Source organism: Pseudorasbora parva, chromosome 6 (genome assembly GCF_024679245.1).
Source record: "Pseudorasbora parva isolate DD20220531a chromosome 6, ASM2467924v1, whole genome shotgun sequence".
In the NCBI taxonomy this organism is placed as follows: Eukaryota; Metazoa; Chordata; class Actinopteri; order Cypriniformes; family Gobionidae; genus Pseudorasbora; species Pseudorasbora parva.
The window spans coordinates 35,898,276-35,924,785 of record NC_090177.1 but is presented as its reverse complement, the minus strand read 5'-3'; the positions used below and the strand labels follow the sequence as shown (position 1 = coordinate 35,924,785).

Sequence of the window (26,510 nt, the reverse complement as noted above, 5' to 3'; positions counted from 1 at the left end):
GAAGCGCTGGCCCAATCAGAACTCGTTACGTGTTTCTGAAGGAGGGACTTCATAGAACAAGGAAATCATCAGGCCGTTTTTAGGACAGAGAAAACAGCGCTGTACAGAAAAGTAAATTGTGTGAAAAATACTGTTTTTTTTTTTTTTTTACACGCGAAACATGTAAAAAAATTGTTTTATTGCACACTGTATAATCAATATAATCATGTTATATTGCACACTGTAAGCATAATCAAAGCTTCGAAAACACGTGAAGAACGGGACCTTTAACAACACAACACAGCGCAAAAATCATCCAGAAACTTTTTTGAAGTCCCGGTGAACCGGAATCTGTTCACTGTTCACTTTATCTGCTGTGTGTTAGTCATCGCGTCACCTCAGCTCCGCCTCTTAGCCCAATGTCAGTTATCCGGACCTGATGCTCGTCTCTGCTTTACACTTCTAAACTGATCTTCAGAATCCTATGGGTGACGTACAGTCTGTGGTTTTTACACCATATATTGTAGAATTATTACACTTTATACCCAAAACATTTACTCAAATCAATAAACAGCACTAATGACGCCTCAGTTCTGCAGATCATCATCACAGATCGTTGTTTTGGGGTTTAGTTGCCCTTTAATATTGTTTTATAACCTGTGACAGTTTTTATACGATTTTTTGATGAATTCAAAGTTAAAATGTATCCAAAATAAAAATATTTCCTAACAATATAAGTTATTTAGCTATCATCTTTTATCAATTGACACATCCTAGCTGAAAAAAAGTATACATTTCTTTCAAAACAAAGAAAGAAAAGAATACTGGCCCCAAACTTTTGAACGGTAGTGTATATTGTTACAAAAGAGTTGTTTTTGCTTGTTTGGTTTTCTTATTCATAAAAGATTCCTGAAAAAAAGTATCACAGGTTTTTTTTATTTTATTATTTTATTATTAAGCAGCACAGCTGTTTCCAACATTGATAATAAATTATCATATAAGAACGATTTCTGAAGGATCACGACTGGAGTAATGATGCTTGATTATTGCTACGTGGCAAACAAGTTACCAGTAGGTTCAGTAGATTGTCAGAAAACAAACAAGACCCAGCATTCATGATATGCACGCTCTTAAGGCTGTGCAATTGGGCAATTAGTTGAAAGGGGTGTGTTCAAAAAAATAGCAGTGTCTACCTTTGACTGTACAAACTCAAAACTATTTTGTACAAACATTTTTTTTTCTGGGATTTAGCAATCCTGTGAATCACTAAACTAATATTTAGTTGTATGACCACAGTTTTTTAAAACTGCTTGACATCTGTGTGGCATGGAGTCAACCAACTTGTGGCACCTCTCAGCTGTTATTCCACTCCATGATTCTTTAACAACATTCCACAATTCATTCACATTTCTTGGTTTTGCTTCAGAAACAGCATTTTTGATATCACCCCACAAGTTCTCAATTGGATTAAGGTCTGGAGATTGGGCTGGCCACTCCATAACATTAATTTTGTTGGTTTGGAACCAAGACTTTGCCCGTTTACTAGTGTGTTTTGGGTCATTGTCTTGTTGAAACAACCGTTTCAAGGGCATGTCCTCTTCAGCATAGGGCAACATGACCTCTTCAAGTATTTTAACATATGCAAACTGATCCATGATCCCTGGTATGCGATAAATAGGCCCAACACCATAGTAGGAGAAACATGCCCATATCATGATGCTTGCACCTCCATGCTTCACTGTCTTCACTGTGTACTGTGGCTTGAATTCAGAGTTTGGGGGTCGTCTCACAAACTGCCTGTGGCCCTTGGACCTTGGACCCAAAAAGAACAATTTTACTCTCATCAGTCCACAAAATGTTCCTCCATTTCTCTTTAGGCCAGTTGATGTGTTCTTTGGCCAATTGTAACCTCTTCTGCACATGCCTTTTTTTTAACAGAGGGACTTTGCGGGGGATTCTTGAAAATAGATTAGCTTCACACAGACGTCTTTTAACTGTCACAGTACTTACAGGTAACTCCAGACTGTCTTTGATCATCCTGGAGGTGATCATTGGCTGAGCCTTTGCCATTCTGGTTATTCTTCTATCCATTTTGATGGTTGTCTTCCGTTTTCTTCCACGTCTCTCTGGTTTTGCTCTACATTTTAAGGCATTGGAGATCATTTTAGCTGAACAGCCTATCATTTTTTGCACCTCTTTATAGGTTTTCCCCTCTCTAATCAACTTTTTAATCAAAGTACGCTGTTCTTCTGAACAATGTCTTGAACGACCCATTTTCCTCAGCTTTCAAATGCATGTTCAACAAGTGTTGGCTTCATCCTTAAATAGGGGCCACCTGATTCACACCTGTTTCTTCACAAAATTGATGACCTCAGTGATTGAATGCCACACTGCTATTTTTTTGAACACACCCCTTTCAACTAATTCAACTAATTGCCCAATTGCACAGCCTTAAGAGCGTGCATATCATGAATGCTGGGTCTCATTTGTTTTCTGAGAATCTACTGAACCTACTGGTAACTTGTTTGCCACGTAGCAATAAAAAAATATACGAAAAACCTTGATTATTCTGGTTAGTCACATTGTACTGCTATTATTTTGAACAAGACTGTATATATATATATATATATATATATATATATATATATATATATATATATATATATATATATATATATATATATATATACAGTTTGTGATTGTATATCTATATGAATATGAAATAATGATTACAACAACAATTATTATTACAATTATTATTAAACTAATCATCAAATAGTTATTTAAAAATATTTTTAAATATTTCTCTGATGTTAATATACACTATTATATGGCATAAAATGACTGCTGCCGTGACATGACAGCACTCTATATGAAACATGACAGCAGGAGAAACGTGTGCACGTGTGATAGAGATGTGATCTTAACCACACTGACACTAACACACACTGTAAATCACGGCCGAGGACCAGAAGTTGTCAAGCGCGCCACAAGGTCTCTCTTGCCTCTGATATACTGCCCGTCTCCCACTGAGAGCTGAAGGCTTCTGGGTAAATAGACACATTTAGAAAAACACAAAAGGCTCAAACAGAGAGAAACAGAGATGGATGAGGCACGGAAAAGACCTCATGGCCTCCCTAAAAAATAAGCACCATTAAAAAGAACGAAAACCAAAGGAAATGACCTAAACACACCAGCAGGTCACGAATGATGGAAACACCAAGACGGACACTATTTACTTCCCTAATAAATGTGCCCGGTCTTATTGTGCATGATTTGAACAGACTTCTAACCCTAAGTATTAATGTTTGGCCTGTAACTTGACATTTGAAAATGTCTGAAGAGAGATGTTGTTTCTCTATATCATCAAAGCTTTCACCAGTTTTCACACAGTGGGATTCGCACACTGGTCACATTTGTCTTTGAGTTCAATTCCTTTTTTTTCTCTCTCTCTCTCAAATAAGCCGATGAGTAAATCCTTAAAAAATGAGAATGTGAAATACACACATTCAAATAAAATAAATGCATTTATTAATGCAAGTATGCTGAGAATCAGACAAATCTGTTAACTGTTTAAAAAAAATAAAAAAATTACATCCATTCAATTAAAACTAATGAACATGGTTAAAATAAGGTCAGCTGTGGAACAGGCAATATTCAATTAGTCAAAATATATGAGAAATTAGATTCACTGAAAATTGCATCTCACATACGACCAGGCATAACATTATGACTAATATTATGTTGGTCCGGCTTTTGCTGCCGTGACTCGTCGAGGCATGGACTCCACTAGACCCCTGAGGGTGTGCGCTGTGGTATCTGGCACCAAGATGTTAGCAGCAGATCCTTTAAGTCCTATAAGTTGCAAGGTGGGGCCTTAATGGGTTGGTTCACCCAAAAATAAAAATTCTGTCATTAATGAATTACCCTAATGTCGTTCGACACCCGTAAGATCTCCGTTCACCTGATTCATAACGGGTCGAAGTTTGGTATTGAAATCGTCCCATCACTATATAAGCAATAAAATGATTGCAGAGCCACTGTAGTGAGATGGGCTTTGTAACGACGTCTTTAGTGCCTTTATGGGTCTTGAGAGAGCAAATGACATTGGTGTCAATGGCCTTTCTGAGCCATCAGATTTCAACACTAATATCTTCATTTGTGTTCTGTAGATGAATGGAGGTCTAACGGTTGTCGAACGAAATGAGGGTAAGAAATTAATTATTGAATTTTCATTTTTGGGTGAACTAACCCTTTAATTGATCGGACTTGTTTGTTCAGCACATCCCACAGATGTTTGATCAAGTCAACACCTCAAACTCAAACTGTTGTGCTCCTCAAACCATTTCTAAACCAATTTTTGCTTTGTGGCAGGGCACATTATCCTGCTGAACGAGCCACAGCCACCAGGGAATACCATTTCCATGAAAGGGTCTACATGGTTTGCAACAATGCTTCGGTAGATGGTACGTGTCAAAGGATGGCAGGACCCAAGGTTTCCCACACTGCCTCCGCCAACTTGCCTTCTTCCCATAGTGCATCCTGGTGCCATGTGTTCCCCAGGAAAGTGATATACACGCTTCCGACCATCCACGTTATGTAAAAGGAAATGTGATTCATCAGACCAGGCCACCTTCTTCCATTGCTCCGTGGTCCAGTTCTGATGCTCACATGTTCACTGTTGGCGCTTTCGGCAATGGACAGGGGTCAGCATGGGCACCCTGACCGGTCTGTGGCTATGCAGCCCCATACACAACAAATTGTGATTGTGATATTGTGACGCCTTTCTATCAGAACCAGCATTAACTTCTTGATCAATTTGAGCTACAGTAGCCAGCCTTCGCTTTCCACGTGCATCAATGAGCCTTGGCCGCCCATGACCCTGTGGCCGGTTCTCCACTGTTCCTTCCTTAGAGCACTTTTGATAGATACTGACCACTGCAGACCGGGAACACCCCACAAGAGCTGCAGTTTTGGAGATGCTCTGACCCAGTCGTCTAGCCATCACAGTTTGTCCTTGTCCTTTTTTCCTGCTTCTAACACATCAACTTTGAGGACAAAATGTTTACTTGCTGCCTAATATATCTAACCCACTAACAGGTGCCGTGATGAAAAGATAATCAGTTTTGTTCACTTCACCTGTCACAGTTGACATGATGTTATGCCTGTTCGATGTATATGCACACAGCTATATTAGTGTAGTCAAATCGATTAAATCTAATTAATTGCATTAATTGATGGATGGTTGGGTGGATGGATAGATAGTGACAAATATGCATTACACTAAGTTTATTAGTTAATGTTAAAACCCAAACGGATGGGAACTCTGTATGCAATTCAAATACATTATATTTCAAATTTAGGCCCAACGGTGTGTGATATCAAAATATATGAAAAAATATGCTGATCTGGTCTGTTTTGATTTCTCTTTAATCCCCCCTCACTAGGGAACGAGAGGTGCCACTTCTGCAAATCTCCTCCTTTTCCTCAGAGAAACTCATAGAGATAAAGCGCAGCGAGACCTGACAAATATCCCCGGAAGTTTCCGCAGTCATCATCTCATCTCACCACGTCTGCAAATGTGTCGACAAATTACAGTGAAATTCTCAGACGCCCCTCTGACAACTGCGCTGTGATTTAATGAAGCAACTCAAGCCATGTGAGTCTTCTACTTTACACTAGACTTTGACCAGCATATGAAAACATAAAATGTGCATTATTCACGGAAGAGGGTGCTGCTAAAATCAGGAACTAATTTTTGCTATTTTGCACAGTTATGGGCCAATGTTGATCATGCTCAAATAGCCTAAAATGAACAAATTTACTGTCTTGATGTACTGTTAATATTACTCCGACTTGCTAAATGATTGAGCTAACTCTCACTATCCCGAATAAAATCCATTTATGCAGCTTGATCAAATAAAAAATGAATCCTATGTTTAATGCACCTTGCATTTGTACTCCCTGTCACAGCTATGAAAACAGGATCTGAAAACATTTGAAAACATCCACTGAAAAGTAGAGTGTCTGACTGAATTGTTGTTTAGAGTGTATTTTACTGCGAGAGGTGAAGCTGATTTAAGTTTAGAGCTCACTTCACAGCAGTGCTAATTTTGTTGATTAATAAATTGTGTACATTTTCGCCAACAACCTTTTTTCACTGACGAAAAGGAGACGATAACTAAATAAAAGGCCAGCCTTCGCTCCCCACGTGCATCAGTGAGCCTTGGCCGCCCATGACCCTGTCACCGGCTCCCCACTGTTCCTTCCTTGGATCAGTTTTGATAGATACTGACCACTGCAGACCGGGAACACCCCACAAGAGCTTTATAACATGTTCGACTTTTTTTAGTGTGTAATGTTAGTTTTTGAGCAGCCCCTCCAGTGGGAATTATTCACAGTGTCAGTTTATTCGGAACTGCCTGAAACGCCTCCATTGTAGTGTTGAGTTTTCTTCCAGTTATAAACATGTCACAATATTCCTCACTTTAATAATTCCAGGAGAATAAAAAAGTGGGGCCTGGTTGAGCTAGTTTGTAGTGTATTAAAACTCATTGTATTTTTATGGCAATAGTAACACACTCCAAGCTCTTAAAGCCCCACTTGGCTACTTTTGCTCTCGGGGTCCCCCTACAGTTTGGAAAAAATAATGTCCTCAACTACTGTCGTAAGATCTGTCATCCTACAACAGGGGATGCCATCGCGCGTGCATTTGTTGACATGACAACCCTGATAGCCCTGAACTAGTGATGCGCGGGTCGTCTCATAACCCGCGGACCCCGTATGTCTATTTAATGGTCGCGGGTGCGCGGCGGGTTGTAAAAATATATACAGTGGTGCGGTGCGGGCCAAATAACTTCATAAAAGCGTCCCGCGGGTCGGTGCAGCACTAACAGTTCCCCTGAACACTGCAAGAGGAGTTCTTCTGGCGTCGCGTGTGAAATGTCTTCATCCCAGGTAACGTTACAGTCAGTGGCATATGTTTCAGCATGTCATATGAATATAATTTCATGGGTTTTATTTTTTTCAAACGCCAAATAATCACGATGCTCACGTTTACAAGCCAGCGTCATTATAGTAGTCTATTGGTTACCGTTTTCCAGAATCTATATGATACTTCAGTTCAATGTTTGAGTGGTAGCTCACCGTAACAAGCAGGACAGCATCGGTCGGGCACGCCTCCTTCAGCTCACGCCGACGAGCAAACGCTGGTCACATGTTGATCCTCGTCCTGCCTTTAATCCCATCACTTTTTCATTTGCTCTTATTGCTTTCCTCCAACAAAACCTTTTCTTTCTTATTTGTCTCTGCTGCTTCGGACATGACTATATTATCCGACGAACAAAGTTGGGCTCGCACGTCCGAATTTAAGGAAGTGTGGGTGGTGGTGGAAGTGACGTATATGCCGTAAAGCAGTCGAATTTTGTAGTTCTTTTTTTTTTTCTCGGGTTACTACCCGAAACCCGAAGTTTAAAAGTACGATTAAAAACGATACAGACCCCATCAGGCTATGGCAGACGTGTCATTCAACCTATTGTAAGTCGATGTATCATCACAAGAGTCTTGAAAATATATTATGAAGGTTGAAAAGTTACCTAGTGCTGCTTTAAACATATATATTTTAGTTAAAGTAGTTATATTTTATAGTTAAAGTCTATATATAAATATATATATATATACATATAGACTTTAACTATAAAATATAACTACTTTAACAAAAATAGCACTAGTTCTCTTAAAGCCACCATTAACAGTAACTAAGAGGGTAGTGATTAAACTCTCTTTAGTTTGCCCTGATCTGACCTGATCTGATCTGATCAAACACATTTTAATAAGTCTGTTTTAACATCAGTGGAATATTCTGCAATGAGTGAGCTAATTAGCATCATGAGTGTCTACACTATGATATTTTAATGAGCTGTGGTTATGAAAGGGCCACCATCACATCATATTCCACATTCCAGTGTGTTAGCCTAATGAGATTCCTTGATGAGGTCAGAAAGAGTTAGTGGTTACCATGGCGGTGCTTTGACTATGATATCATAGTGAATGTAACGGTTTCATCATCAGGCGGGGACAATCAATCCGAGCAGAATGTGACAGCTCAACTCGAGCAGAAATGTAGAACAGTCATTCAACTTGCATGAGGAAGGAACAACACACTAACAGGCACTGCCTCTAATGACCAAGATAATCTGAACAGTCAATGTGTGTGACAGGGCTGTCACTTTTTATTCGATATTTGAATATACAGATCGGTTTAGATAACGTGTCATGTAAACAGTCCACTTAATCTTTCAATCGGAATTAATTTAATCGGAATGACAAAAAAATTGCATGTAAATGTGGCTTATGATTAGACCGTTTGTTTTTTTTATTTTGTTGTTTGCCATCTCATTCAATAGAGGGCGCTCTAAACGTATTGTAGCGCAGGCCAATGACCAAATCAAGCGAATGTGTGCGCTCCGAACGAGTTTTCTCCACCGCGGGGGTCGTAGATATTCAAATACATTGCTTTATATTTGATATCGTTTGAATTATATTTTCTCAAAAATGACAGCCCTAATGTGTGATTGTGTCTTTTCTGTAAAACGTGAAAGAAAATATTAAACAGCATTGAACAACATTCTCAAAGCTTTTAGAGTGGCAGTATTAATTCTCCACTATTAGTGCCACCAAACCAGTGTTGGGAGCAACGCATTACAAGGAACTGGAGTTACGTAATCAGATTACTTTTTTCAAGTAACTAGTAAAGTAACATTACTTTTAAATTTACAAAAAAATATTTTTAGTTACTTTTTCAAGTTTGTCCATTTATTGACTGACAGCTCTTCTGTCCTCGTGTTGAAAGAAATACAGAAAGGTATTGTAATTCTAGGCTAAATCTGAGCAGGCATTTACTCATCTCACTTGCACAAAAACAGATTCGGTATTCCTCAAAATTAATAAAATCAGTGAAATCAGACTACTTAAATATGCTAAATAAAACCCATTTATTGACCAATGTACTTGCTGCGACTGACCTTCGATGATTCAGTTAAACCATAAGCAAAAATGACTTTAGATTTTTAGGTTCACGAATGCAGAAATGCCTTCTTCAGCCTTAAACTTAATATTTAAATTTTGGTGTAACTTTTTTGTAATAAAAAAACAAACAAAATAAGCCCAGCCGAGGTGAACAAAAGTAACACATGAGTAACGTAACACATGAGTAACGTAACACATTACTTTTCTTAAAAAGTAACTAAGGCCGTATTTACACTGCAGATCTTGATGCACAATTGCGATTATGGTGACTATATTGTGTTTACATTATACACCGACGAAACAGCCCAAGACGTTCAAACTCAAAAAAGGAAGTAAAACGGCACTATATGTAATGGATGCAGGCAAAATGATTATTCAAAGTTTTGTTTTCCGCACTTTTCCACACATCTTTAAAGGTCAGCAAAACATTGCTCTCGTAAGACGGAGAAAAGAGAGAGCCCTTGATCGCAGTTCGTGTCCCCCTGATTTGTAAGTCATTCGCCCCTCCCTTTTACAATGAGGTACAACTCGCATTTACTGGGGAATATGTGTTTTGACCGCTTACATGGCAGATGCACATGCACGTATCCACGCATTTTCTTTCCCGGTTCGGTTGAAACTCGCCATAATCACAGCCCAATGGAGCAGTATCAGACTCATATTCTGACTAGACTCTGTGAAGAAGTCAGGCTACAAAAACTCATTATTCTTTCCATTGTCTCTGAGGCCCTTCTGAAAAACTCAGTGAACTCCGATTGGTCAGCTGGAGCTGATTGGTTAAGCGCTTGGAGTGTGTTTGGGAAATGTCCCGCCCCTTTACCATAACCTTGAGTTTCAACACACTACTAACTATCTCGGCCAGGCCCACCCCTTTATTTTGCACATGCCTCGGGCAGGAATTATATAAATGAGAAATATTGTGAAGTGAAGAAGTTCCTGGAAGAAAACTCAAGACTGCAATGTTCCAGAAACAGTGACACTGATGTAGAGAATAAAAAGTAAAATAGCGCTTTAATACACAGCTATGATTAACTCTTTTTTGCACAAATCACATTTTACTGTAGGTGGAGCTACCAAGCACAACATTATGGAAAAATAAATAAATAATAGTCCTGTTACTTTTAGCCACAGCTGGTTAGCACTCAAATGTACACACACAGCTGTTGCATGCGCTGTAAATGATGAGCAAATACATTCAATATTCATTCAGTACTCTTTTGGCTAAGTATGATCTCCCTTTGCACACACTGGGTCAAAAACACAAACTAAGCTGGTGTTATATGTTTGTGTGTGCGTGTATGTGTGTGTGTGTTCTTGTCTTGCTAGACACTGCAGTCGAACAACATCTAATCAAAGATCAGCTTGTTTGTATCTGCCTCTCCACCTTGAGCTGGACACTATCGAATTGACCCCTGAATAAGCAGGATGGATTATCTGAATGCAAACGCTTATAGTGATTCGATACGGAGAGTGTGTGTGTGTGTGTGTGTGTGTGTGTGTGTGTGTGTGTGTGTGTGTGTGTGTGTGCGCGCGCATTTCAGAGGAAGCAACTTTATTATGACCGGCTGTTTGCACTCTTCCAAAACACTGCCAATGCCATTAAAAAAGTTTCCAGCGAATTTTAAAACCGTTGAGATTGAGAGAATCGTAGAGAGAGAAAACGATGTGCCAAACAACACTCCAGGGCATAACAGTGTCTTCCTAATGACTGTGAGAATAGGAGAGAGAAAGTGACAGGAAGGGCCAAAAAATAGAGACACAGAATGAGAGAGAAAAAAAGAGTACCTGTCACACAAAACCTCCATTGCTTCTGGAAGGCAGTACCAAGAAAGCAGTATGTGTAAGAATGTTTTTGCAAGAGAGAGAAAAAAAATATTCACCATTCAAAATATATCTTTGAGCTATTTCCTCAGTCTATTCACAGCTATATGAAAGTGTTTGCATGCTGTGTGTCTGGAGAGAGAATTCATTCTAGTCATTTGTAGTCAGTCTCAAAAAAAGGGACAAAATGAGAAGAGTTGTATGACAGCAAACTCCCATGATACACCAATGAGTGACACAGTAGTAGAGCATGCTCAGAACTCTTGATTAGACTTCATTTCAACATCCCTTGACATCTTTCTAAATATATACACAACACACACACACACACAAAAGCGTCTACAGTTTAGACCCTCAGGACTCTTTACTGAAGTCTATTCACAATATCATTTCATTGTAGATGAAAAATACTATAACAACCTCTCCAAACCAAATGTGTGGGAATGAGGGACATCGATTTGCTGGAAAAGGGGGAGGCTGAAGTAAAGGATGTAGAAGAAGACAGAAAGCAGAGGCAGAGCGAGATGAAGTAGAAGACGTAGAACTAGAAAAAGAGTAAGCTGACGGGCAAATGCAGGAGGAGTTATGTATTATGGAACTGTACAGTAATATTAGAGACAGCAATGGTAGAGAGCTAGACGTAGAGTCAAAAGAGACAGAATAAACACACTGTAAAAAATTTTGGTTGTTTTTTGTTGGTTTAACTTAAAAAAGTAAGTAACCTGGTTGCCTTAAAATTTTGAGTTTATTGAAATTAAAAATTTGAGTTGATACAACGAAGGAAATTTGTTTAATAAATAGAAACTCAAAATATTTTTGTATCTGAACCACATAAAAAAAATTGATAAATCATGAAAATAGCACTATATGGCATGTTTCACTGCATCATCAGAAATAAAACACACACAATTACCCAATATGCTTAAAAAATCTTTTATAATATTTTAATAAAGGTTGTCGAATCTCCAAAAAATTTCATTGTATTAACTCAAAATTTCAATTTCAATGAACTCAAAATTTTAAGGCAACCAGGTAACTTTTTTTCTAAATAATTTTTTACAGTGCAGAGCTAGTGCAATCAGAGACCGAGTCACTACTGTAAGGCTGTTCGCATGCGATAATCTCTCACTAGAAGTGTTTGGTATCATTAAAGAAATATCTCATTGTCACTGCTACACTCTAAAAAAAAAAAAGATGGTTCTTAAAAAGTTCTATTCAGAACCATATCGTCTTGAAGAACCCTTTACATGCTGAAATGGTTCTTTGTGTTAGAGTTTAGGGTCCACCTTTTTCTTGTTCAAATCTGTAACTGTCAAAGCCACTTCATTGCTGATTTTCTCAAGCTCAGCTATACAACTACACAGGTAAATTATTTATTTCTCATGGTATCTATACATTTTTACTTTCAATTTGTAGATACACCGCTCTACAGTCATTTAAAAGGGATTGCAGTACCAGCTATGGCCACAATCTTACATACACTTCCTTTAACAAAACGTAAGTGTGAGCAGCTCTGTTCAGTTAAGGATACTCATCTTCTCTTAAGTAAATGACACAGATGTTGAACTATGCATAAACATACCCAGTCACAAAAAAACATTAAAGCGATTTCATGAGTTTATATAACTTCTTCCTTTTAACATTGTAAAGGGCTCACATTCTTTCCATTTTTGGTCACTGTTTGTTCCCGGTTATAGGTGGAAACCACACGTCAACATGTGAATCGAAAGTTATCCAGGGATAATGCCATGAAAAATTGCAATATAAAGCCGAAGAACCCTAATTTGGTAGTTTAAAACCATTTCTCTTTAGCCTGACGTGGTCATACTCAATTCTAGTCAGAATGAGTCTGATGCTCCATTGGGCTGTGATTATGGGGTGTGTTTCAACCGAACCAGGAAAGACATCAACTGACCTACAACCAATCAGAGCAACGAAGCAACGCATTGTCAAATATCAACAGACAGAGTTAAACTTCACTGTGTTGCCAAGTCCGCGTTTTTTTCCCCACGGGTTGTTTTCTATGTCCACGGGTTGAAGCGACTATTATGTGATATATAGACCCATGAGTGCGGATTTTAGCAGGCAACCTTGCCAAAATAACACACATTTTACCCCCAAATCACCATTTTTTCCTGGAGAACGCCCCGAGAAGCTATTGTTTAGGGCTAGTATAGTTGGCGGGTTTTGTTGTAAAAACTTGGCAACCCTGTCTTCACGCATGCTGGAATCAGGCTGGAATACACGATATCTGCCGGTGTTGCAAAAAAAATAAAATAATTTAATGATACACAGAGTACTTACCCAACATGATCATCATGAGAAATTGTGAAGGTGAATGCATATACAAACAAGCTCTCCGTTTAGGATTCGAAAAAATATAATCCAAGCCCCTTTGATGACGTGCATGATTATGTTACTGTTTATCATCTGTCCGTCCTGATGATTTCATTGGTCCGAACAGTTTCTGTTCGGGGATAATTACTCCTCTATGGAGCAATGCCAGACCGAACTGCCCAACCTAAAATTTTTGTGGACGGGGCTAAGTTCGGCTGGCATCCAGGCTAATTTCTCTTAAGAGTGTTCAATGGTCTCGTCCTCTAAATTGGTTTACTAGTTGGTTCCAAACTGTGTGTCCTATGTAGGGTGAAAAGGAATGCTAGTTCTCGAAGACTCTGTAGTTCAAATGAATAGGTCTGGATGTAGATGCATACATCATAAAACCTACTTAAATAAACAAGACTTGATTAAGGTTATATAATTAAAACCTGTATGTAGTCTAAGCCCACACATATCCTGCTGCCTCGCTCTCGCATACATTGACAGATCACAGAGTTAATTGGTTTTTAATAAAGCTTTTAATCTCAGAGATTTGTGAAGCTTCCCAGCGCAAACCAGCAACAACTTGCCCAATGTATATTACTTTGCAAAAGCCTAAGACTTGGTCAATATCTGGTCAATATCTGATCAATAGGAAAGAGAAAATAAGCTGCAGAACAGTGAGGCAAATCCCCGCCTCTGTTTCGTAGTCAGTAGATAAATTCCCAACGGAAATGACACGTGTATGAGGTTTAGAGGGTCTGATCAATACGACACTCACTCTTTTGTTTTAGACATCTTTCTTTGTTCAATTGCGTTCTCGTACATGAATTATTTAGCAGGTCCAGCAAAGGATATTTATCTGTCTTTAGTGACTTTAGTCCTGGTTCTGTGCCCAGGAGAACACTGCCTCTATATTTATCCACAGGCATTTTACTCTGTGCAACAATGAATCTTGGGGGTGGGGGGGTGGGGGGGGGGGTATCCATTATATTTCAGACTGTTAAGAAAGTGCTAGAGCAAGACCTGAAATGCACTGGCTGAAGATAAAGAGACACAGAGAAATGGACGTAGGCTTGAACCGCATTTCACCGGTTCGCTGGTGTTGCAAAACGCGCGCTAAAAGGCAGAAACTCGTACATTTGTAAAGATTCTGCTCTTAAATGGCACCAGTACTTAATGATGAAAGCATGAAGAGCTCTTTGTCTTTCAAAGTGTAAAAGCAACCAGTCGACACAGGCATGCATAGAAGGAAGATAAACAAATGTGCGGAAGTGAGGCTGAATTAAGCCCACACGAGAGAAGAGACAAAGTGTGGGGGGAGAGGACGAAAGAAGGGGAAGGTTGGGGTATGAAGCAAGACGAGAGGAAAACGGAGACTACAGAAGAGATGAGACACATGAAAAAAGCAAATGTGAGACATGACCCATGAACAGACCTTCAGGATGATGAAAGAGGTGCTGTCTAGATGGACAGAGCTCTGAAACAAATGAGTGCGATGGGGAAAGCTACCATTCCTTTGTCATGCCTCCACTACCACCCCTGAGCGAGGGATTGCACGGCCAGAAACTGAAAGATGAATTGAAATCGGAGCCTTTGTTCATAAGAGTGGGACGTATCGATCAGTGGAGCCGAGGATGGTGGGCGGCATGTATGTATATGAAGACGTCTGTGACAGGCCCGTATTGATCAGGAGCATGTAGAACTGCACTCAAAGACGGAGAGACGGAGAAATTAAACAACAACAATAACAAGTGATCGCTATCAACATGTTCACCAGACCGGACAAGAGGAGTGAGGCAAGACGGGGGAGAAGAGGACATGAAAAAGGAGAGAAGAGATGGGGAAAGTGAAGGAGAGAAGAGATGGAGGAGAAATGAAGAGAGACGGCAGGAGAAACAGACAGCTGACTAGATGGGAGAGACAAGATGAAGGCGGAAGGATTGCACAGGAAAGACATGGAAAAAGAGTGGAGATGATAGGAGAGATGGGACAAGGTGACAACATAGACAAGGGGAGAAACATGGCCCTCACGGTCAAATGATAGATGAGACCACAAGAGATGCTAACAATTATTCGACCCCGGATTAATTGTTGATAATAATTTAAAGTGCCCCTATTATACTATTTTAAGGTTTCCTAATTTTGTTTTGGAGTTTTCTTAAAATAGGTTTACAAAAAAAAAAAAAAAACATTTAATCAAAATATACATTGCACATCAGCACATTTTTTCAATGATTCTCGAACGACTTGTCTCTCTAAATCCCTCCTTTCCGCGAGCCTGCTCTGCTCTGATTGGTCAGAGGGCTCAGTCTATTGTGATTGGTCTACCACATACAGCCCATGTGTCAGAAGCTAAACGGCCATCACCAAAACTGAACTCCAGAAAATAAAAACTATGACGTTATTCAGCATTGTCTTCTCTTCCCTGTTTGTTTTCAATCCTCAAAGATTTGAATGGTTATGAATCAGTGAATCGATTCATGATTCGGATCGTGTGTCAAACTGCCAAACTGCTGAAATCACGTGACATTGGCGATCCGAATCATGAATCGATTCACTGATTCATAACCATTCAAATCTTTGAGGTTTGAAAACAAACAGGGAAGAGAAGACAATGCTGAATAAAGTCGTAGTTTTTGTTATTTTTGGACCAAAATGTATTTTTGAGGCTTCAAGAGATTCTAATGAACTAACTGATGTCCCATGTGGACTACTCTGATGATGTTTTTATTCCCTTTCTGGACATGGACAGTATAATGTGCATACACTTAGATACGCTGTCTGACTAAATATAAAATATCTTAAACTGTGTTCTAAAGATGAACGGAGGTCTTACGGGTGTGGAACGACATTAGAGTGAGTCATTTATGATATAAATGTCATTTTTGGGTGAACTAACCCTTTAATTGTAACAACGATCGATTATGGGACTATGTCAAAATGACATCCCTAGTCACCACCATTATGCTACTGACAACTATTTCAATCCTTTCAAGCCTAAATACAATCGCCAGGAAAATGGAGACGAGAGAACAGGCAGCTCTCTCCTAAAGGAGAGATGAGGAGGGAGCAGAGGAGAGGAAAGAGAACAAGCGAAAGAAGAGAGGAGAAACAATGTGAAGAGTGAATGAGAGATGAGAGAGAATGAGAGAAAAAGGATTTGAGAGGACATGAGATGTGGGACGTGGAGTGACACGACAAGGGAGCAGAAGAGGAGAGCATATAAAGGAAAGCATAGAGGAAAAGAGCCTTTACAACCAACCAAATTCCAGACATCTTTGTCCAAGGACAGACAATATATCACCCAAAGTCAGAATGGATTTATGCATGCGCGCGCACACATCTCTGCTAAAATGTGGCAAAATTTTGACGATCTGACTCATAAATGCAGATTAATCTTGATCTCACTTTGGCACACTCACAGAAATATAGCACTTCCACTCAGGCTCTCAGTAATGGACATCAGTACAAAAGTGCTTTAAGTGAGGGGAGCGGCCACCGTGACTCACGGTGTGTGTGCGCACACTGGAGAGAAGGAAAGACGAGTTAGTGTGAAAAAGGCAGAACCTAGCTGGTGTGTGTTTGCTGGTGTACGTATGTGTGTAACATGACAGACTGCTAATGCACCATTCTCTTCAAACCTCTGAAGCGGCGCACACAGATGGGCTAAGTCCCTGAGCTCTGAGTCAGTCGAGGGACATCACACCCCCGGGGAACAGAGATGGCCGGCCAGAGAGGTCAGGACTGGAGGGCTGGTCCTCAATGGAGTAAACACAACTTCACCATACTGTTATGTTTCACACCAACTCCAGGCTTTTAAACATGATTTTCAAGTTGTTTCATTGGTAACTTTATTTTAAGGTGACGAAGTTACACATTACAACATGTACTTACTTTAGTAAGTACTGAGAATATTCATTAACTACATGTACTTACTCTTAGGGATGCACCGATATCATTTTTTTCCAGAACAAGTGAGATAACGATCATTTTTGGTACTTGCCAATACCGATAGCAATACCTGTATTTTTCACAGCATTTGTCATTTTGTTAATATTTTGGATAGAGAAAATAAAAGTATATGAATCCCATTAGTTGGCTGTATTTGTTTAGCAAATACACATGTCCTTTTTAATGCTTAATTAAACCAGCTAAAATGAATTGTATGAGCTTCTGTTATTTGGCTGTTCTTTCTATCGCTCTATCATATTGTATCTTTCATTTAATTGCATATTTAGAGCAGCTCCAGCAGGGCTCAGTGCTAAGGATTGGGTCAGTGGTTCAAATGTTTAGATACCAAAGTCTCTATTCTTATTTTGATACAACAGCAAAAACTACTAGCCTACTTTATGTCAATGTAAAGCATTATTAAAGGGGCGATGAATTGAGAAATCAACTTCCCCTTGAGCCTTTGATATATAAAAGGTCATGGTAATATAATATAAGAATATCCTCTAAGTTTCAGAGCTGAAAACTTCCTTGCTAGTCAAAGAAAAGCTTTTATAGAGACCAGGCTCAGAAAACAATAAATCTCAGAATACGCCACACCTTGACGTCATCGTGAAACGCCGCCTCAACATAAGAACAACGCCTGATTCTGTAGATCAGGTGGATAAAAAAAATAACATTACAATCAGTTGCGGGTGGATGAGGGATAAATCATTGTGTTTGTTTGATGAAGATATTTAGCAAACCCTGTGAGCGAATCATTCTGTTTGCCGTTTTCCCGCACACTTCCAAAACAATCCCTCATGTGCTGAAGCTCATTAAATCTTCTCCAATCCTAGTTGTGGGCGTTTACTTCCAAGTCTCCAGTGCAGCACGCCCATCAAAATCCAGCGTTCAGGAGAGAGCCTCAAAACCAGTGCAGAAAATAGCCTATTACTTATTAGTTATGATGTTTTTGAATGTAAAAACCATGCGAAAGTCATAAGTTTACATAAAAAACAATGCATATTCTTCAGTATATGAATTCAGTATAGATTAATATTTAGGCGATACAATGCCACGAGTGATTTCTTTGCCATTTGTTGTTAAAACTTCTTGACCTGTAAACGTTCTGTAATAGTGTAGGGGATCTCTTGTTATGCATAAATATGTTTTACTTGCATATCCCATTTAGTTTGAATTAAAATTACATGTGCTGAGCGAATGATCAGCCGCAAAGAGCGGGCAATAGAAGTTTGCGCCGCTGCGTGCCAAATCCAAAGTAATATGATTTGGCACGCAGAATAGAAACATTTACTTCACAGACAAGTATCAGTATTGTTGCATCCTTACTTACTAGCGTGACGGTTAGTATTTGGTTTACTTGTAATTATGCATCATTTACTGATATTACTTGCTTAAGAACTAGCTTAAGTGGCTTGCCCTCCTGTCATATTTGTGTTGTTTAATGCATTTGAGACCTGCTTTCCTCAGAACATAACTTACTCAAATCTTACGGTTGTATCCTTATCTATAAATTTTAGATTTTGACTTGAGTATTTCCTTTTTAAATAAAGGCTTGTTAAGGTAAATTTTCCGAAATGTATGCATTTTCAAAATGTTAGTTTCTAGAAATGTGCATGGTGTGTAAAACATTTGAACATGCTGTGTTCTAATTTAGGCAAACTGATGACTTTGCAATTTGATGCACTGTGTGCCATAAGTTCACAAGGTGATTTGCCCCATATTGTTTTTTTGTGTGTGTTTTTTTTTTTTTTTTGTACACTGTTCATCTTTGGGTAAAAGGCAGCGCTCGTCGTGGTCACTTTTTACCTAGTTGTTCAATCACAATGGAGGAAGGACGGGACAAATACTACACAGACCAATCATCCTACTTGAACACTTACTTGACTTAACAATGAAGAAGTTAGCAGTGCTTTACTCCAGTTTTATATTCAGTAATATATATTTTTTTTTTTCACACATTATTTTTTCAAAATGAGACACTAGTAACACAAAACTGCCATGGATATTTTGTATATTTTGTATCACAGCAACCAAAGTTTCTCAATAAAATAGGAGCAAAATAATTCTCACTACAAAATACGTTTTGCATCCAAATTGTGGAAGAACTTCAAAAGCTTTCCACCATTTACAACAGCACCATAACCTGGAAGAAAATCATGAATGTAAACTAAATTTTTGGAGGCCCAAACTCGAGGCTTATTTTGAGCTCATTCATCACACATACGAGGGTGATGCAAGACAGCAGGTCTTTGGAGGCTCAAATGATCTCCAAAAGATGGATTCCTCCCAGGAGAGAGTAATGGAGCGCAGAATGACTGATGCCTTCCCTAGGGTGCAGAGCCAGCAGAGCCGCCGAGGGACGCTTAAACGATCACCGCACCGCCTCCATCTGGCCTGGTGCTGCTTAATCGAGTGAGGAGTAACTTATGTTCCTCGAGGTAGATTTGCTGCTTGTGAGAGTGTGGGTTTCGTGTGACGGATTTAACATATGGGACTGAGTTAATTACTAATAATTAAGTTTACTGAAAAATCATAAGCAGGGCAAAACAAAACAACAGTTTTCAGAAGTTTAATAGCCACAGACAAAAAGGCTCAGTAATCTTTATTTTACAAAATAGTTTAAAAAAAACGACTACAACCATGTTTTGCGTCCTGTACTAAAACACATGCTGAAAACCACAGAAAACAAGACACACGCTGACTGACAACCACAAAGTTTAATGTCGCTTTGATGCCGCTTTGTTTCATTTACAATGAAGGAAAGCCACAGAGCCGTCCCGGGTACAAGATTTTTATAACAGCATACTGTTTCCATTGGGAATAGCTTTTTGGACAAACTGTTGTACACAAAGATTTGTGCCTATGCTATTGCTGGAAGAAAAAACTGAGAATCAGTTTTAAATCTGACTGAGAAAAACGAATCGTGGGGTACCCACAGATTTCCACCCTTCCTTTTGATCAAAACACACAACCTTCAGTGAGATTGTTCAAGTTATAAATGTACTATGTGTCACTTGCTAAATGAATGCTTTTCAACATATAATGTGGCATTTAAAGTGCTCCTATTATGCTATTTTAAAGGCTCTTAATTTTGATTTAGAGTCACCTATAACATTTACATGCAGCAAAGGTCAAAAAACACATACATTGTTTCATAATATACATTATTTTGGATAGATACACGAGTCTCCTTAAATCCCTCCTTTCTGCAAGCTACTCTGCTCTAATTGGCCAGACAGCTCAGTCTGTTGTGATTGGTCTACCACATACAGCCCGTTTGTCCAAAGCTAATCGCCCATCACCAAAACTGAACTCCAGCTCCAGAGGCTTCTTAAAGCTCAGTGATTATACACACTGAAGAGACAGCAACGATGATGTCCATTTGACCGTATCAATCCGAGCGCGGGTCCGATGATGAAACACTGGAAGAACGAGTTATTCAACCCGAACCTCCATCGCAAGACGTTTCTCAGTGATACGAGACTGAGTTTGAGGAACATTATGAGATGTTGCAGCTGTAATTCCTCACCATCAGCATTACCAAGTGTAAAATATCATTTCACTTATTTTTTCCCCCATTAAATTTACCTCTCTAATGTTTTTTTATACTTTTAACTGGCTGTTGAGTCTGCTTGATTCAAGGAGCTATATTACGAACACAGAATTTGTTTTTTTAAATAAGTGAGTTGGACTTAGTATGTGTCATTCTCCAACATTCACATATCAAAACTCTGTCCCCCAGAGCCAGACACGACGAGAAAATTACAGCATTCAAAGTAATTTGCCGCTCCACAGTAAAAGTGAAAACTCTGCACCACATCAGAACATCAGTCAGAACATGTTTGATGTCTGATAAGTGGAGCAGCATTTTTAACCAATGAGATTTCACTGGTAAAGAGATAAACATCACAGAAATAGAAACCAACTAACCAACCCACCCAGAAAATTTCCCCTCCCTTGTAGCGGCCAAGGCTTGTTAGGTCAAAACTAAAATTTAACACTTTATCACATCGTACCTCATTAGCAGCTCAGCGTATTGACCACACACACTTTTGCACAAATATGTATTTCAGCATTTAGCAACTGGTCCAGCTACGATGAATGAACTATGCTGGCCCATATTGATTTGACCAAACCAATCACAACAGAGATCTTTTACATACAAAGGTTTTAGCGAGGGAAACTGCAACAGCTTGGTTAATAATTCATTTTTTTAATGTTCACAAACTAAATTGCATTTATTTGCAACGCAATAAAATATGCACAACATTATAAAGTGTATTACGGGGGGTGCTGATTATGACCCATTTAACAGAGACCCTCTCTAATTTACACACACACACATAACACAGCCACGTGCTGCAGTCTTTTTAATAAACATACGTAAAGATGAACTTGCTATTGTTCGAAAAGCTCTCCATCTCACAGCGGTGCCGTGTGTTGTGTGTGTAAATCCTGTGAGGATTTCAGCTAAACACTGAATATCAGAACAGCTGTTGCTTCCTCTAATCTCTATCACACACACACACACTCAAAGGATGATTACTGACAGCTCACACTGACGGCAGCTAAACATAGTCTCAGTCATATACGATGTTGCTAACAGGAATCCTTAAACATCTATTAATCAGAAACATCAAATTATCATTTTATGTTCATTCCACTGTAATATGGTTTGGAAGATTGTGACAAACATCTGGAAACTAAATCACTGATCGCATCAAACTCTCCTATGCCATTCTAAAATAATCACATCCAAATTCCTCAAACATTATTGAATGAATGTTTTTCAAATGTTCATACTGGTCGGACACGGTTTATACGAGTTATCTATGATGCCATTTGGTATAAAGAACAGAACTTACCGTTAGACATTTAAACAAACAGAAACATAAAAAATAGTCAAAATATGAAGAAAAACACCTGCAGCAATACAACAAAAGACTAGGATTTGACTGAAATATTTAACAGAAAAAACATTGATATACCAAAAAAAAAGGCAGCATGATATCCAAGAAACTACAACTTCAACAGATCTCAGAGTAAAACAAGCTATACCAAACTAAGTCCAACTAACGCAAACTAACACCGCAGGGATGAAAGCGCATCAGCGAGTGCGTGTGTGACACTAACCTTGCACAGTTTCTGGTAACGCGGTGAGGATATCGCCATTCTCTGGAGCCGGTGTAGGAAGACCACCACTTTCTGTAGAGACGTCCGAACTACAGCCATCATCTTAACTCTGCCTGCACACGACTGCCAGCGTCTGAGAGCACGCATCCTCACCGCCACGCACACACACACATGCTCACGCACGCTCACATATCCCCCACCACCAGCCGAGCCAAATGACGAGCCCTGACAAACATGTCCCACACTCACACGCGCGCACGCTCAAGCGCGTCAGGAGTCAGGCGGCAATGAGCGCTCTCCTCTCCAGCGATAAACAAGAGAGAGAATTAACACAGAAAAAAGAGAATGAACGAAGGAGACAAAGGTGCTTTGAGAGAGCGAGAGAAAGAAGGAGGGAAGGGTTGATACAATGGACGGAGAGAAACTCCGGAGAGCATTCAAGAGCTGGAGTGTCGCTTTCAGTAACAGTGTGTATAAATTCATAAAGGGAATGAGCGGGGGTGACACACTTTACTGAAAGAGAGCACATCTCCTGAGAGACAGAGAAATAGAGCAGTGAGACACGTCAGAGAAATGAGCGAGACATGAAGAGAACAGTAATGAATCCGAGTGGAAATCACTTACTCTTTCGCTCCACGAATGTGCTATTATTATCTCGGTTTATCCTTCTGATGACCCACGACGACAAACGTTCACAAAGCCAACATGAAATCAATACTGACCTCATTTACTTTCTTAAAGGAATACTTCACCCAAAATCAACACTTATTCTGTGGCGTGTCGTTCTAAAGCTGTACGACTTTCTTTCGAGGAACACAAAATTAGAAATCCAGCTCTTGTCCACACAATTACAAGTTTCAATTTCAAGGCTTCTAAAAGTAAAAAACACACACTAAAATGTTATAATAAAATTAGAAATATGAAAAACAAATATAATGATTTGTGTGTTATCTTCTGAAGCTGTATGATAATTTTGACTGATAGATATAAAAAAGTATATATATATATATATATATATTTGTATATTAACATTATATCACTTAAAGTCCCCCTGTGGTGAAAATCAAGTCAATACCATTGTTGAGTATTTTCTCTTTAAAACCGCAGTGAAGAAAAAAAAGAAAAAAAAAAACGTTTTGAAATCGCCGGTGTTTCTAACGTCACCATCCTTGTAAACAATCACGTCAACATGTGGGCGGGCTTTCGCATATCATTAATTAAGACCACTCTGAAGCAGGGGAGTCTCAAGAGAAGACGGGTTATCCCAATATTTTTTTTTCTGTTGATATGAAAAATTGATACACTTATCAAAATATTGGGTGAACCATGCATATGATGTATATTTTGATGTTGTAATGAACTATTTCTCCACTGAGTTGTTTAAAGTGTTTCTACTGATTTTCAGAAGGCAGACTGACTCGGGGATGAAGAACAGACATTAGCAACACATTATTAGCCATTTGATAACGCAGTCAAGCAAAAGGCTAATCATATTAATCCCTGTTATGTGCCAGGCGTTGTCGAGAGCGATACATAAAATGCATTACCATTCTGATACATCGGTGGGGCTAATTTGTATATTCATGGTCTGCGTATACTAAATGAAGCATGGGTGTAGTTACACTCAACTGGTTTTAAGGAAAAATTACAATATGCCATTTTGGTGATCGAAGATGAGTTTTAAAGGGGGGGTGAAATGCTGTTTCATGCATTCTGTGTCAAAAATACTCCTTCCGGTTTCTCACAAGTTTCGGGGAGTTTTTTTCGAGTATGGGTTGGCTTGACGTCGACAGAGTGGAAGGTCCTTGTATGGGCTGTACGGGCTCTTCTCCCGGTAGGGTGCGCACGCGCGTGACTAGAGTGAGAGAGGAAATGCACACCCATAAACACTGCTCTCAAGCTGCAGATCCACTCGTCCGTGCAACACTTCTGTCAAGCCGCGCTCCACTTTATTCCTATGGGTGACGTCAAGCGACTTCAACGCTTCAGCACAGCATTCTGGGAAGGCAGCGCTGCATTTGAACCGATTTGAACACAGAAATGACGGGAAGCTTCACAACATCGCTTCAGTCGCGTCGCAAAGTGGATTTCCACGGTCACTGCTGTCACAGGACTTCACCAAATCACCAATGTTCCCAAAGAAGTGTGTTTTTAACGGAGCGGTGACGATGAAGGTACACGGTCGTGCTTTGGAAGCAGGTGGTGAGTAAAACTGCTTCAAATGTCTGTTGTTGGCTATCGTTGCGTAAGTAAACATCAGTGAACAACACGATCGTATAACGTTAGTTAATTTATTAATGGAGTATGCGATCTATGGTGTGTGTTTAAATACATTTGTTTAGCCGACCACTATAGGTGTTAGTTTGTTTATTGTAAAACCACCCAAACATAAACCTAGGGGACGTTCTCACAAAACGTGCTTTGTCATTCATATCCACTAATGTTATCTGATGTGCAAAACCGTTTTGCTTGCTACTGCTAAGGTTTAGTCGCATACAATAGTCCATAAACCGAATCATGTCCTCATAAACCACAAGTAAACAAACGCAAATGTTGACAGGCCACTAAATACAGTACATACCACAGAGACGGACGTCCTGCTGCTGCTGTTTCTCCTGTTCAATTTATTTCAGCCTGTGGATCTGATTCTGGATCATATCTGTATTAGCTGAATCTGATTGATAGCCATGGTTTATTAGAGTGACGTTTTTCTCCACGCTTGAGGACGTCACCGCTTTGTGAGCGCTCGTCATTCTTTAGCTCCGCCCACACGATACGCCTCCAGCCGATCGTTTTTTTTCCGGAAAGACTCGGTACAGCCCATATTTCTTTTATAAATATAATAAAACTAAAGACTTTTCGGAGATATGAAGGATGCAATACTACTCTATAGGTACTCAAGATTGACATGAGATTAACCCAGTGAATGGACCCATTCAAACAACCCAGTTTCTGGGTTGGTCCATTTTCAACCCAACTTGGGTTGTTTTTAACCCAGCAGTTTTTAGAGTGATATAACCTTTTTTTAGGATCCATTTAAGAAATCAGTTGATCAATCCAAATCCGACTTAGTTATGAATCAGACTGATCCAGTTCTCACTGATTCCTTAATCTAGTTTAATCCAGATTAAAAGCTGGAGTGAGGGAAAGATTTTTATTAAACAACTTAAATGTTGGTCTGTTGCTCATACTATGTATGTTTTAATATGGACCACTATTATAATTATTTTTGAAGCTTGAATGTATCAGTCTCCATTCATTGTAAGTGTATGGAAAAGAGAAACCAGCAGTCTTCAAAATATCTTCCGCTTGTAATTCCACAGCAGAAAGGAAGTCAAAATGAGGGTGAGTAAATGACGATTAACATTTTTGCTTGAACTAGCCCTTTAAGAAAGTGAACTGAGACAATTCAAATATAATTTTAGGCAGACATCACAAATATCAATTTTAAACCCTTTCATTCCTGCCTCCATTAGGGTATATAACCATCATTCACTATATAATCAATCAATCAATTCCTGATCAAATACAGCCCATTTCACTTGCAGAGAAATACATTTATATAAATACACAATATATAATTTCACATTCAAGAGGTTAGGAACATCTCAAATCTCTGTCTGCCTCTGTCTCCTGATGTGAGTTTGATAAGTCTGTCTGTCTCGTCACACTAACCACTGAGCGAGTCAGTGTGATTTGAGCATGATTCAGTTGTACAGTGACAAAGATGGATGGGGGGGAAACAAATCGCTCCAAACAACAGTAAACAACGAAACGCCAAACATGGGCTCATGGTGTGAACAAAATAACATGTACATTTCTAGGGCACTATATGTGAAATTGCCATTTTTCCAAACAAATGTGGCTTTGTGGACCAAAAAAAGACAGCAGGCAGAATTTATTCTTGGTGAACTCACACCTTAGTCAAAGGGCCAGATTTACTAAACATAAAAAAAAAAAAAAAAATTATACTGTCCACGTCTTTTCAGCGCTAATGTATCACTTTGTGGCTTTAGTAAATCCTTACAGTAGTTTTTTACACCAAAAGAGGGTTTGCACTGGAGCAAACTGTTAGTAAATCTGGCCCCGAGTCTTCCACAAGGTTACACAAAATATCTAATGTCATCTTTATTAAAAAAGAAAGGGAAAAAAAAGAAAAAAAGGGAAAAAAAATATAAACAGCAGTTTTACATCACAGCAAGTATTTATTAACAGTATTGCCATTGACATAATAAGGGGCGTTCGCACTGGGTAGATCTAGGAACTCAGTTCTA

General features: G+C 39.1%; 1 protein-coding gene across 6 annotated transcripts in view; it reads right to left on the bottom strand.

Annotated features, from left to right (window-relative positions):
- Positions 1 to 26,510, bottom strand: part of LOC137078947 (utrophin-like) — a 303,830-nt gene that overhangs the window by 134,005 nt on the left and 143,315 nt on the right. The window contains exon 1 of one of the 6 annotated variants that reach the window (XM_067446803.1): positions 22,237 to 22,614. The exons of the other annotated variants lie outside the window; for them this stretch is intronic. Coding sequence (XP_067302904.1) covers positions 22,237 to 22,383 — 147 coding nt within the window. The 5' untranslated portion in view covers positions 22,384 to 22,614. Of the gene's footprint in view, positions 1 to 22,236; positions 22,615 to 26,510 lie in introns of those variants that run through there. 6 annotated transcript variants of the gene reach the window in all.